Source organism: Littorina saxatilis, linkage group LG17 (assembly GCF_037325665.1).
Source record: "Littorina saxatilis isolate snail1 linkage group LG17, US_GU_Lsax_2.0, whole genome shotgun sequence".
NCBI lineage: Eukaryota > Metazoa > Mollusca > Gastropoda > Littorinimorpha > Littorinidae > Littorina > Littorina saxatilis.
In genome coordinates, this window is record NC_090261.1 from 42,109,740 (window position 1) to 42,122,601 (window position 12,862).

A 12,862-nucleotide genomic window follows, 5' to 3' on the forward strand; every position below is an offset into this window, starting at 1 on the left:
TACTTTCTCCCAGAACATTTTTTAAAGGTTAAATACTATGACCCTAGGTAGGACCAAATTTCCATAATACAGAGCTTATGAAAAGATAATCTGAGAAAACAGGGTCTTAAAAGGAAGGAATCTTAAACGAGTCAGTCGGGGGAGGGGGGGTGGTGGTGGAGGGGTCTTAAAAAAGAGGTTCCACGTAGACCTTTCTGCAGATCCCCTTAGATACGTCAAGGCCTGAGACTGAGAGGAACATCCTTCCATTTGGACACATACCAAAATGTACAGCCTAACTGTCTTCTGTACACATTTTTGTCTTGCTAAATGTATTTTCTAACTAACACATTTGGCAGTTACAAAATTACTTCATGAAATAAGAATCCCTCTGCACCGGTAGCGGCAACGCTGTTGATTTGTGGCGTATATCATTGGCAAAGTGCAAGGATACTATTACTGAACGGCAATGCGGTAAACTGAAGCCAGAACAGATTTGTGGTGGTGTGCACGATGTTGTACACAAGAAGGAAGGAATCATTTATGGTAGGCTTTGTCATGTGTTTTCAGGTGTTTAACCATAGAACCACAACATATCCAAATGATAAGGCAGGGTGACCTAGCTACTAGTACAGCGACAAAAAACAAAACTTCAATGAAAAACCCCAAAGATAAGATACACACGAATCATGCAGGTGCAATATACAGAAAGAAGACATAGCATTATTTCACTCTTGACTTTCTAAACCTGCTGTCTCACCATCATTCCGGATTTGTGAGAATATCAGCAACATGGCTCAGACCGTTTTTCTGTGTTTACTAGGACTTCTGTTTGGTAAGTAGGTTCCAGATTCTGTACTTCACAATGACTCCGTTGTCTATAATCTGATACATCACTATATATGGCTTCCCAGGCTTGATCATTTGATTGTGGTTTTTTTGTTTGTTTGTTTTTCTCTCTTTTTCATTTTCTTTCTTTCTTTCTTTCTTTCTTCTTTCTTCCTTCCTTCCTTTTATTACTAATCCTCTGTCCTCGTAGTTGCAGAATACCTTTTCAGTAACCACAATAAAATTGCAGAATGGAAAACTATCCACATAATTTCATACACATTTGTTCCATAGGCTGGCAATCGGTTGAGGCCAAGAGCTGCTACCCCGACCTGGCACAGGCCGCTCTAGCAGGAGTTCTAGATGGCCCTTTCTTGTCTGGCACCACTCTGGAAGCGCTTACCTTTGGCGATGGTTACCGAGTCACCTGCGCCTTACAGGTGGAAAACTGGACACGCTATAATCTGTCCAATCCTGTGATCCACATGAACCACGGCCAGATTTCTAAGGCGCCACCGGCCACCATTGACTCTGGTTACAGAGAAGTCACGGTACTTAATTGTTTGTTTGTTTGTTTGTGTGTTTGTTTGTTTGTCCCTCTTTCTGTCTACCTGTCCAGCCACCTGTGTGTGTGTGTGTGTGTGTGTGTGTGTGTGTGTGTGCGTGCGTGTGTGTGACTCGATAAACAAGTGGTACAGCGACGGCACCTCCAGAACCGTTGCCGGTTTGCCTACCTGCTTGTATTTCTGTCTGCTTGCCTGTCTGCCTTTCTCAGTGCCTGCCTTTGTGTCTGCCTGCTTGTCTTCTCTGTCTGACTGCCTGTCTTTTTGCCTTTCTGCCTGCCTGCCTGCCTGTCGGCCTGTCTGTCCATCTTTCTATTATGAAAACGAATACATTTTATCTTCGAACAGAAATATATGTTTTCCCTTAAACAAAAAAACGCAGGTGACCCGGAAAACGAGCGGGACAGCGACCGGCACCTCGGGAACAGTGTCGTGGGAAGTGGAGGGGCTTGACCGGCGTGTGTACCTGATGTGGTCAGCTCCCTTCAACTTTGACTTCTACAGCAACTGGCTGGGGGTGGGGGTGTCGGCACCCGGCTACACTGGCCACCCGGGTGGCGATGACCTGTTCGAACAGATGTACAACCACGGTGACTCGGACACCATCAAGTTTGAGAGAAAAAAGTTTAATGGCGACATGACTCCTGTCAAATTCGGGTGAGTCTGCGGATTCAGTGTTACATGTTTATTATTCGTTAATTTATTGATCGGTTGAATAATTGACTGATTTAATATTTGTTATGTATCTAATGTATTTATTTTGTGATAGGGTGGAGTTACTTACTGCCTTTCACGCCTGGTGGCGTGTAGGGCAGTGATAGGGTGGAGTGGAAGGGGGAAAATAGGCCAGGAAGCATAAATGAGACGCCAAGACAGAGGTTGCAATAACGTGACTTTTAATTAATGTACACCAGAAAGCAGACACCAGAAAGCAGACACCAGAAAGCAGTGTAGTTCCTTCTTCAATATACAGCCGCACACAACTCGTCGGAACTTGAATTACGATCCCGGTCAAAAGTCACTTCGCTTATAAAAAAAACCGTGCCCAGCTCTAAAACGTTTGTTCAACTGAACACACACACAAAGTCTCTCTAAACAATCCTCGAATCACTCCTTCGCCAAAATACAGTTATAATGGCCCAAACTACACTACTTGCATTGATTATTACAGAAACACAAACATCGTTCAACTACAACTAAAACATCACAATCCAAGATACGCACACTGACACGTCTTCACACTTCGAAATCACACCGGGTACTCTTCTAGCCCACGCTATTATTCTGAGTCACGCGCGCTCTCGTTCAAACAATCAACCAATAAGAAACCAGCCTCCATACACACCTACAATTAGTTACAACACACAATAATCCTAGCGGTAGACACAACTTGGGTCAGGGGAAGATAATAGACTCAACAGTACATGAAATCGCCACACGGCTACATCCCCCCCAGCTCTATACCAACTGCGTCCTCGCAGGTACAACGCCTCGGGATTAGCTGAAAATGACATATATAAATCAAACACAAAACAAACACAAGTTCACCCAAGTGAAACAACAAATAAAATCAGAAACGGTAACGGATGACACGCACAGTCACCCAACCCATTCATACAAGACACAATACAACAGGCAATCAATAATCATAGTGTACACACAGTCTCTTAGCACGAACAGTCTCACAAATGACACATTGCCCACATGACAGCAGCACATTGTTAACCTGACTGTTCACTGTAGACGGATGGCGGGGACATGACAGCGGCACACTTATTATATTACACACAAGTCCGTCTGTTCAAAATGATCAAGTTTATTACAGCACTACTCAGAACGAAGACAGTCGTTCCCGTATTCGGTGCGAGCGGCGAACTACATACACAGCAGCTGTAGGAGGGACCAGAGGTTCCGGGTCTCTAGCAAGAGGCTGGTCTTGAACACGTGCTGGAGGTGCCTGGGGATCAGGAAATGGTGCAGGGGCGACTGGCTGCACCGGAAGAGGCTGGATGGGTGGGGGGAAGACAGGGCGTGCCATGTAGACAGTGCCTCGGTCAGGGAATGTTGGGGTAGCAGGGACTTGGGGTAAAGGGGCAAGATTGAGCATGGAATCCCAAAATGTGACCTGTTGAGTGTCGTGTAGCTGCACGGGGACTGGGGGTGTCACATTCTGATGCTCTTCCTCTGTCTGGCAGCTTTGCTCACGGAGAGGTTGCGTGATGGATGTTGACTGATGACTCACGCGTTTCTCATTTGGCTGTCTCCATGACAGCGGTTGTTGACCTCTATGACGCTTCGTAGGGCACCTGCTCTGCAGATGCCCGTGGCGGTTGCAAAGCCAACAACGTGGCTTCGCGGACGGTTGCTGTTGACGTGAGGCAGCTCGCGGATGTTGGTCCAGGGCAGCTCGAAGCTCTGCTGAGCTGACGGCGAGTTCGTTGACTGGGACATGCAGCCTGCTTAACCCGGCACTCCTCTCTTTGGAAACAGGAGTTGCTTGGTCAGCCACCACATCGACATCTTCCCTCATCCACCTGAGAGCTTCGGCACGGACAGCAGCAAAAGTGACAGCCTCACGCCCTCTCACAAAGCGCAGCAGATCTCGTCGTAGAGGATGCAAAAACAGTCCATCGATGAAATTATCACGGAGAGCATCATCTGTTAATGTATCAGGAACATCAGAATTAATCTTGACATGCAGAGACTGCAAACTGTGGGCGTGTGAAAGAAGGCCCTCCTCTTGTCCCTGGTAGCGCGTGAAAAATGACGAAAGCAGTGAAGAAATGCTGGCGTGGTCTCCAAACGTTTCCTGCAGAATGGTCAGGACTAGGTCAGCCGTAGCGGTCGCCTGAGGGGGGTGCAGGTTAACTTCCTTCCTGGCAGCCCCAGCGAGGGACTGGATCAGCCACTCTGCTCCCTCCCCTCCAAGTGCCGCCATGTTGAAGTGGGAAATGACGCGACGTGCCTCGGTGGTGAAATGGTCCAGGTGACAGCCATCATCACCGCTTGTGAAGACGGGAAGCCTGGGAGGGGGAAATACCTGCCAATGGGGTCGTGGAGCCACGTCGACCGCCATCTTGGATGTGCGGAGTCCGTCCTATATTACCGAAATTGTTTTCTAGACCATTTTGGGTGACCCAATTTGTCAAAGAAGATCCATTCTGGCAGCATCTCTGTTAACTGATAAATCTGCTGTTTGTGATGTTTCAGGGACAAGGATATTCAGTTATATGGAACCATGGTGAACAGCCACGAAGCCATTGGCAAAGTGTCCATCCGTCCCGTCGACCTGGCGGACTTGGCAGACGACGTCCGGGCACATCTCTGTGACAAGAATGGCAACCCGCTTGTGGGATAGGCGTTAATACAAACTGATTGAATAAAGCCAACATTGTTTCCATCAGATGTTGATGATTCCGTGCGATGCTGATTATTTACTCATAATTTTTGACAAATGAGTGGTGATGAATGTATAAGAATAAACAAACAAACAAACAAACAAACAGACAGACAAACATACAAGCGAAAATGCATAAATCGAATAAAAAACCCAAAAGTTTCATTTTTTCATACTTATGTGAGATGCTGATTATTTATTTGTTTTGGAAACTAAATTATGTAGCAATTAATGCAACTTCCCCTGTCAAAGAAAGAAAGAAAGAAAGAAAGAAGGAAAGGAAGGAAGGAAGTCGGAAAGAGAGAGAGAGAGAGAGAGAGAGAGAGAGAGAGAGAGAGAGAGAGAGAGAGAGAGAGAGAGAGAGAGAGAGAGAGAGAGAGAGAAAGCAAAGAAGGAAGGAAGCTAGGAACGAAGAAAACTATATGCGTAGGAACACAAGTTTCTAATTGAAAGCTATGCAACTAGTTTTCAAGCCATAAAGTGAATGGTCAAATAAGTGTAGGCCTACCCATATCCTGAGAGCGAAAACAAACATAAAACTGAACAAACGAACAAACAAACAAACAAACAAATAATTGCAACGTTTTCTTTTTACTAAAACGTAATTTAGAAACAGCTGTGCAATTATTGCTGTAGCAATAAAGCCTGTGGCCAAATACTGAGCTGAGGTGTAACTACCATATAACAAATGCAGTTTGTTTGTTTGTTTGCTTAACGCCCAGCCGACCACGAAGGGCCATATCAGGGCGGTGCAGCTTTGACATATAACGTGCGCCACACACAAGACAGAAGTCGCAGCACAGGCTTCATGTCTCACCCAGTCACATTATTCTGACACCGGACCAACCAGTCCTAGCACTAACCCCATAATGCCAGACGCCAGGCGGAGCAGCCACTAGATTGCCAATTTTAAAGTCTTAGGTATGACCCGGCCGGGGTTCGAACCCACGACCTCCCGATCACGGGGCGGACGCCTTACCACTAGGCCAACCGTGCCGGTAACCGTGCTACTGCAGTGAGAGCAAACAGATCTGTAAATGGCTCATTTTGAGTTGTAGCTTCAACAAACTTATTCTCTGCAATGAAATTAGATTGATGCTTTTGTTCCTGGATCAAAAACAGTGTTTCGAAACCCATACAATAACACGTTCTAAATAACATATGTCAAACTGTTTTACACATGTGAATTTGGTTTATGGTGAAGTGCTTAAACGTTTTGAAACAAAAGAATAATAATAGCCTAATCAAAAGTGCGCCGATGAAAGTGTGTGTGTGCATGTGTCAGCCGCATATAACGGTCTGTTCGCCGGCCTGTCTGTCTTCGTGTCTGTGTGTGCATTGTGGTGTTATAAAGTGCATTCACACCGAAAGAAGGGTGCGGTAGCACTTACAACCAAAATAATGCAGCTCAATCACTGCTGTAAGTGTAACATAACAGGCGTTACGGTTATTTTCGCGCACTGAAAGCAAAGTTCGGTGCCTGTGCACCCAATGGATACGAACTCTGTCAGCAGGAAGTCATGGGTGTATTCGGGAAGAAATTTAGCTGTGCCTCTCTGGCTGTGCCGCGTGATGCACTGATCAATCCGAACAAAAAATTCTGGAGAACAGAAAGCTCTGGGTAACCAGTTATGTAGAACCAGAGACTGTTGTGTGTATAATACTCTGCACTTAGTCTGTGGCAGAGCACAAGTGAGAGGCCGAGGCACGATGTGTAGCTTGCTTTGCATAGTGACAAAGGAGTTTTATTGAAAGGTCGAGTCGCGACTAGTGTCACAAAAATGCAACGTGAGTATGACGGTACTTACAAAAGCATATTGATATTGTGTGGATGTGTGGAACAAGCAATTAATACGTGAAGTGTCGTAATTCGATGAGGTATGTTGTGTTCTGGTTCTTCAACTGAGTCGGCCGAAAAGGTGTTTACGGCTGTTTCTTGAGGAGGTGCATGAGTCGTGTGTGTGTGTGTGTGTGTCACAGTTTCAAGTTGTGGTTTTGTGCGTCAGTGTGTTAGTTTCTGCGTCCGTGTATCAGTTTGTGTGTGTGTTACAGAGAAACGGACAGAGGCCGAGAAACAAAGAGAGAGACACTAGACAGAGAGAGAAAGGTTCTTGAAGGATCGAGTGACACAGTATTTTACCCGTAACTCATTAGTTCCAGTGTGTATACGTTTTCCTGTTATGTCAGAACAGAGACTGACTGAGCACACGGTTATATGAACCGAATGTTGAGTATAATTTACTTTCATATACCCTGCACGCATCGGCTGTTTGGTGTATCAGTCCCATTTGCTCCTATTTCAACTTGTATCGCTTATTTACGGCTGTAGACAGCATTCATTCAACGCGCCATTGCCGTCCTAATTATATTCTATTTTTAGTTATACTGTACAAGTTCAAATGCCATGTGACACTAAGATGTGTGTGTGTCACGGTGTGTGTGTGTGTGTGTGTGTATGTGTGTGTGTGTGTGTGTGTGTCTGTGTAAGTGTGTGTCACGTCAGTGTGTGTGTCAGTGTGTGTCAGTGTGTGTGTCAGTGTGTGTGTTTGTAGGCTTCCACCCCTTGGTTGTCTTCACATTTAAACGGCACAGACTTATGCACCCACCGACTCCGTCAAAATGTCTCAACATGTGTTACTGTGTTTGTTTTGTTTTTTGCCTTCACTATTTCAACACAGACTTATGCACCCACCGACTCCGTCAAGATGTCTCAACATGTGTTACTGTGTTTGTTTTGTTTCTTGCCTTGAACTGAGAGGTTTGAAGATTCGTGTCTCGATCGTTCCACTTTTTGACCTTGGTTGCAATACAGGACATATATAGGCACTTGAAGAAAAATAGTTGTCCCTTTATTCAGTAACGTCGTTACATGGTTAGTAAATGCGCAGTTGCGTCAGAACCTATAGGTCTATGAGTGTGGTTATATGAGAGTACGTTGTATGAAAAGTAAGCATTCAGATGATTTGGGTACAGATGAGCACATTTAAACAGAAAAGAAGCCCATTGCTTGTGTGTGATGGGAAACTATAATTACGACAAATAGATACTTTTTGTCTTTTTTTAGGTTTCCGTGTCAGTTTCTGCTAGGATACGTGAATGTAACATGGGGGACTTTGTGCTGTGTGTGCGGATGTGTGTGTGTTTGTGTGTGTGTGTGTGCGTGCGTGCGTGCGTGCGTGCGTGCGTGCGAGTGCGTGCGTGCGTAGAGCGATTTTCAGAAAACTACCGGACACATCTATGTCATGAAACTTTACATGTGAATTCTTCCAGATGCTATCCCAAGACCCCCCCCCTCCCCCACCCCACCCCCACCACCCCGATAAATGTCTTTGATGACGTTAAATCCGGCTTCAGTTTATTAGAAAAAAGTTGAGGCGACTGCGACCACATTTTTTTTCTAATAAAAATTGATTGAAAGTTTGGTTAAATATTCTTTGACTCAGCTCCGACTATCAGTATGGGGGGTTGCATTTCAGCTTCTAAGCTTAAAACTTCATGAAGTGATTTGCTAATTAAAATTCAACCTTAAATTTAAATTGTAAATAACAGGCACAAACTTGATTCAAAATATATATGTGGATTTGTTTTTATTTCAATAGATATTAAGCTTAAAACAAATTCAAAAAACCGAAAATCATGTTAGGCCAAAAAAAAATAGGTGCACGGTTACAGTAACATACCCAAAACAAATAGGGTAGGAAGGTAGGCAATCACTTTTTTGTTTTTTTACTTTTTTTTCTAATGTGTACAAATTAAACCTACTTGACAGGGAAATAAGTGTGCGACTCGGGCGCTTTCGCTTTCATTGCGTTTTCTGCACTCGTTTTCTTGTTGTTGTTGTTTTTTGACAAATGTAATAAAAAGTTATAGGGTCGGCCCCTAAAAATAGGGTAGGTCGGGTTACCGTAACCACACCTATTTTTTTTTTTTAGGCCTTATGCAAATTAAAGATCACTTGTGTATACTGAGAATACCGAGACAGTGCCAGCGCTGTGTCGGACCCAGCAAGGACATGCGATATGGTGTCGGCAAAGACTTTTTAGTTCAGTTTTGACGTTTAGGCCGACAAATTGACTAAATGCCTTAATATCACTTTACGCCACTTATTCTCATACATATGCTTTGGTGCTGTGTTTCAGGTCGTAAGGACATGCCGGGTTCAACGTTAACCTGAGTCCTCAACTTGACGATTCCTTGTGACTGACTTCAAAACTTTTTGTCTGATTGAAGACGGCGCTGAGAGTAACTGCGATCTGTAAACAATGCCGCAAAGTGAATTCAAGATTTGAATCGAACTGACGTGAAGCTCAACTACTCAGCATGCAATTATCGCAACTAGAGAACGCTCATGACTTTTCGTCCAGGTCACCTGACAGGAATCAAAGAGACGCGGAAGGAAAAGAGAATATCATTATAAGCAATGGTTCAATCGCTGATAGGATTTATGAGAAAGTTGTTCGTCCTATCGCGGTAACATAAAGTGCAGTAATGAGAAATGTACAGCTGAAGGCACATATTACTCTTTTCAGCGTAGTCGACCCGGCAATAAATTCAAGTTCAGTCTCCCGATGCGTAAACCTCTGCGGCATCCATTTTAAAGCTGCAAATGTTGCACGTGTTTCAGTGAAGCCCATGAGCCAAATTTAACAAACCGGCCATGGCTGATAAGTCAGACGACAGCGAAAACAGTCCTTTGCTTCGGCATCAAAACTCAGATGATGGTGGGACACATTCTAACAACACTCCAGTCAACCGACACCGCAACTCCGACAATAGGCCTTCTTCTGACGGACATGCACGTGAACACAAGAACCACGATGAAGGTCAACAGGCAAGAGATGGAGAAATGGGACAGGGATACGAAGGACAAAGACCTAACGGAAATGCACTGTGTAAATCGTGGAGCGGTGACCATGACAACGCAAACGGTGACCATGACAACGCAAACGGTGACCATGACAACGCAAACGGTGACCTCCAGCAGACTCAGCATGACACTCGACTCAGCAAATCCCTGACGTCAAAACCGAATCTCAGCGACTCGCAGCCGAAAAACGGAGTCGTGGCTGACGTCATACTGGGCTCGCAACTCACCAAAGAGGAGAAAGATGACGCTGACCCTTGTCGAAAGCGGGTGCAGCGGCGGCTAATGACGTCAGTGTCTGTGGCGTTACTGTGTTACATCACGGGCCTGCTTTCGCTGGTTCCTATACAGTCTCAGTACCTGTTTCGGCGTTTTGCCGCGGAGTACTTCAATATAACTAACGTCACAAGCGAAACGGTAAGCGCGTTTTAACTTTTGTCGAAAGAAAATGTGGTCCTGGGTGGGATTCTCCTGGCCAGCCCTGGCGCTGGTTCAGCGGCCAGTGTGCGTTCATTATGTGTTCTTTATTTGTGTATTTTTTTGTTACAAGTAAGACAAGATGGGGAGGGGGGGGGGGGGACTGGGGGCAGCAGTCATAAGAGCCAAGACGACACTTTCAAATTTAATGTAGTGGCAAAACTCTGTCTTTTCAAGTACAGCCTACAAACACACACACGCGCCCGAACGCACGCACACACACACACACACACACACACACACACACACACACACACACACACACACACACACACACACACACACACACACACACACACACACACACACACACACACACTGTCCAACCCAACCCACAGCCCCACTCCAATTCACTAACACACAATAACACTGTCACATTCACAGGTGCCGTGTGCCACGGGCAGAAACGACTCTCTGCAAGAGGATCTGAACCAGATCCAGACGAAAACCTCCAGACAGATCCTGTACATGGAATACACCCAGTTCATCCCCGCCATCTTCATATCTCTCCTTGTCGGATCCTATGCTGATTACTTAGGGCGAAAGTGAGACTGTTTGTTTGTCTGTTGACCCATGCTCATTGCAGACTCACGATCATGTCATTTTTTTTAAGTGACTTCTGTTAAATCCCCGACAATTACAGGACAAAATAATGACGTCTCCCCTTGCAATCTTGTCTTTCCCATGTAAGTTAGTTTTACTTTTAATTCACAATGTTCCTTTCCGGCTTTTTGGTTGTCTTTTTCCAAGTTTGTTCCGTCGGTCCTAATTAATTTTTTTCTCATTCGTTCTATCTTTCTACGCGGATGACTGTGGTTGAAAGTAAGAGTTTTGGCCGGCTTGATGAAGTGAAACCCGAGATGCTGTGAAATATCTGTCTTTGTATCTACAGTGAAACTAAGACACGTTGCAGTTTTTCTTAAACTGAAGTATTTCAGTTCTGCTGTCTTTATTATGAAGCTATCAGAGTCAGAGTATGATTCTGATCGAGCCAGGTTCACAATAAATGACTTAAACTAACGTTATTCTCTCTCTTCTTTTCCCCACAGGTATTTGGTGTTTGTGCCTCTTACGGGCGCCTTTCTGAAGTCTCTGGTGTTTGTGGTGGTGATCTATCTGGATCTTGATGTCAACTACCTGTACTTCGCTTACACTCTGGATGGCCTCTCTGGTTCTCTCTACGTGCTGCTTCTAGGCCTCTCGGCCTCCATCGCTGACGTCACCACGTCTGCCAGGGAACGCGTGCTTCTCTTTGCGGTGTTGGAGGTCATGTTGGCCTTAGCTGGTGCCGTGTCTCAGGTGAGTGAGTGATAGTTCAGTTCACTTCAGTCCCTTGGCTTTGGTCAGCAGGGTAAGGGTGGGGGGGGAGGGACGGGGTGGCACATGAAGCAACTTCTTTTTCATGTATGCTGTCTCCAGGAGATAGTCCTTGGTGTGTGCCGCCGATGCTATATCTGAGGTGAGTGGTATAGTTCAGTTAACTTCAGTCCCTTGGCCTTACTCAGCAAGGTTGCGGGGGGGGGGGGGTGGCACATGAAGCAACTTCTTTTTCATGTATGCTGTCTCCAGGAGATTTGTCATGGTGTGTGCCGCCGATGCGATCTCTGAGCTGAGTGGTATAGTTCAGTTCACTTCAGTCCCTTGGCCTCACTCAGCAAGGTAGGGGGGGGGGCACATGAAGCAACTTCTTTCTCCTGCATGCTGTCTCCAGGAGATTTGTCATGGTGTGTGCCGCCGATGCGATCTCTGAGCTGAGTGGTATAGTTCAGTTCACTTCAGTTCAATCCATTGACCAGGAGAGTTGGGGGGGGGGAGGGAGGGGGGGGGCCGGGCTCACGGGAAAATATTCTTTCATCTCTGTTCTTAGTGTGCTGTCTTTATGAGGTGTGCTGCAGTCTCTGGTGAGTGGTGGTTCAATCAGTTCGTCCTATGTCTTTGGAGGAGGGGGGAGGGGGGTGGGGGGAATGCGGTGACTGTCTTCATTTTCTGTATTTGTGTATGCTAAGACTGTAAAGAGAACAATAACCATCCCTCCGTGGAAGATATAATTATGGTCAGTCTGATTTGGTTCACTTAAATGACAGATCAATTACCTATCTCCCAAGCAAAAGACGATTCTATTAGATGTTTGACTGAACAGAAAATTTGACAGGCAGGGTCTTCAATGGGATAAGTCTGAAAACAGGGGCCGGGTCTTTGAAAGGAAGGGAGGAGGTGGGGGGGGGGGGGAGAGAAGGGGTCCACTGTGTGCACATGTACACAAGCAAGCACTGTAAGGAAAATACTGTTGATTTGTGATAAAGCATATATATATATACTACTATCAAGCACTAATTGAATGAGCGGTTGATTTGTGTTGATATACCAAGCACTTGAGGAAAGTGTTGTTGTTTTGTGTTGCAGATTGGTACAGGCTACCTAATCAAGGGTCTTGGTTTCCCTGCGCCCACCCTCATCCTGTGCTGCCTGCTGTTCGTGGGCTGTGTCGTCCTCTTCTTCTTCATGCCAGAGACGCTGAAAAAGCCAGACCACGTTGTGCTCAGCCCTGTCGTTCACCTGCGCAAGGTGGGTGACTCTGATCTTAGAATGCATTGTTAGCATTGGTTTGAAGCACTTTTAGGCTGCTGTTAAAAAAGTATACCTGTTGGGTATGTGGTCAACTGTGAGGCAGGTACATTGTATTTACATTTGGTGTGTTTGTTTACATTGATGTCTGCCTGTTTTGCTTATTTGATTGATTGTTTTACCGACCTT

General features: G+C 45.5%; 2 protein-coding genes across 3 annotated transcripts in view; both read left to right on the plus strand.

Annotated features, from left to right (window-relative positions):
- Window positions 1-643: 643 nt before the first annotated feature.
- LOC138952896 (tereporin-Ca1-like) lies at window positions 644-4,775 on the plus strand. Its single transcript, XM_070324646.1, has 4 exons — window positions 644-814; window positions 1,102-1,358; window positions 1,753-2,027; window positions 4,581-4,775. Exons 1-4 carry the CDS (start codon window positions 772-774, stop codon window positions 4,726-4,728), a joined length of 723 nt encoding a protein of 240 aa, XP_070180747.1. The 5' UTR covers window positions 644-771; the 3' UTR covers window positions 4,729-4,775.
- A 1,520-nt stretch (window positions 4,776-6,295) lies between these two features.
- LOC138952970 (proton-coupled folate transporter-like) overlaps window positions 6,296-12,862 on the plus strand; it is a 13,448-nt gene continuing 6,881 nt past the window's right edge. The window contains exons 1-5 of one of the 2 annotated variants that reach the window (XM_070324733.1): window positions 6,296-6,555; window positions 8,907-10,048; window positions 10,493-10,653; window positions 11,158-11,407; window positions 12,512-12,673. In XM_070324733.1, the coding sequence (XP_070180834.1) occupies window positions 9,425-10,048; window positions 10,493-10,653; window positions 11,158-11,407; window positions 12,512-12,673 (1,197 nt within the window). In that variant the 5' untranslated portion in view covers window positions 6,296-6,555; window positions 8,907-9,424. The remainder of the gene's footprint in view (window positions 6,556-8,906; window positions 10,049-10,492; window positions 10,654-11,157; window positions 11,408-12,511; window positions 12,674-12,862) is intronic. The other variant, XM_070324734.1, reaches the window with a different exon arrangement.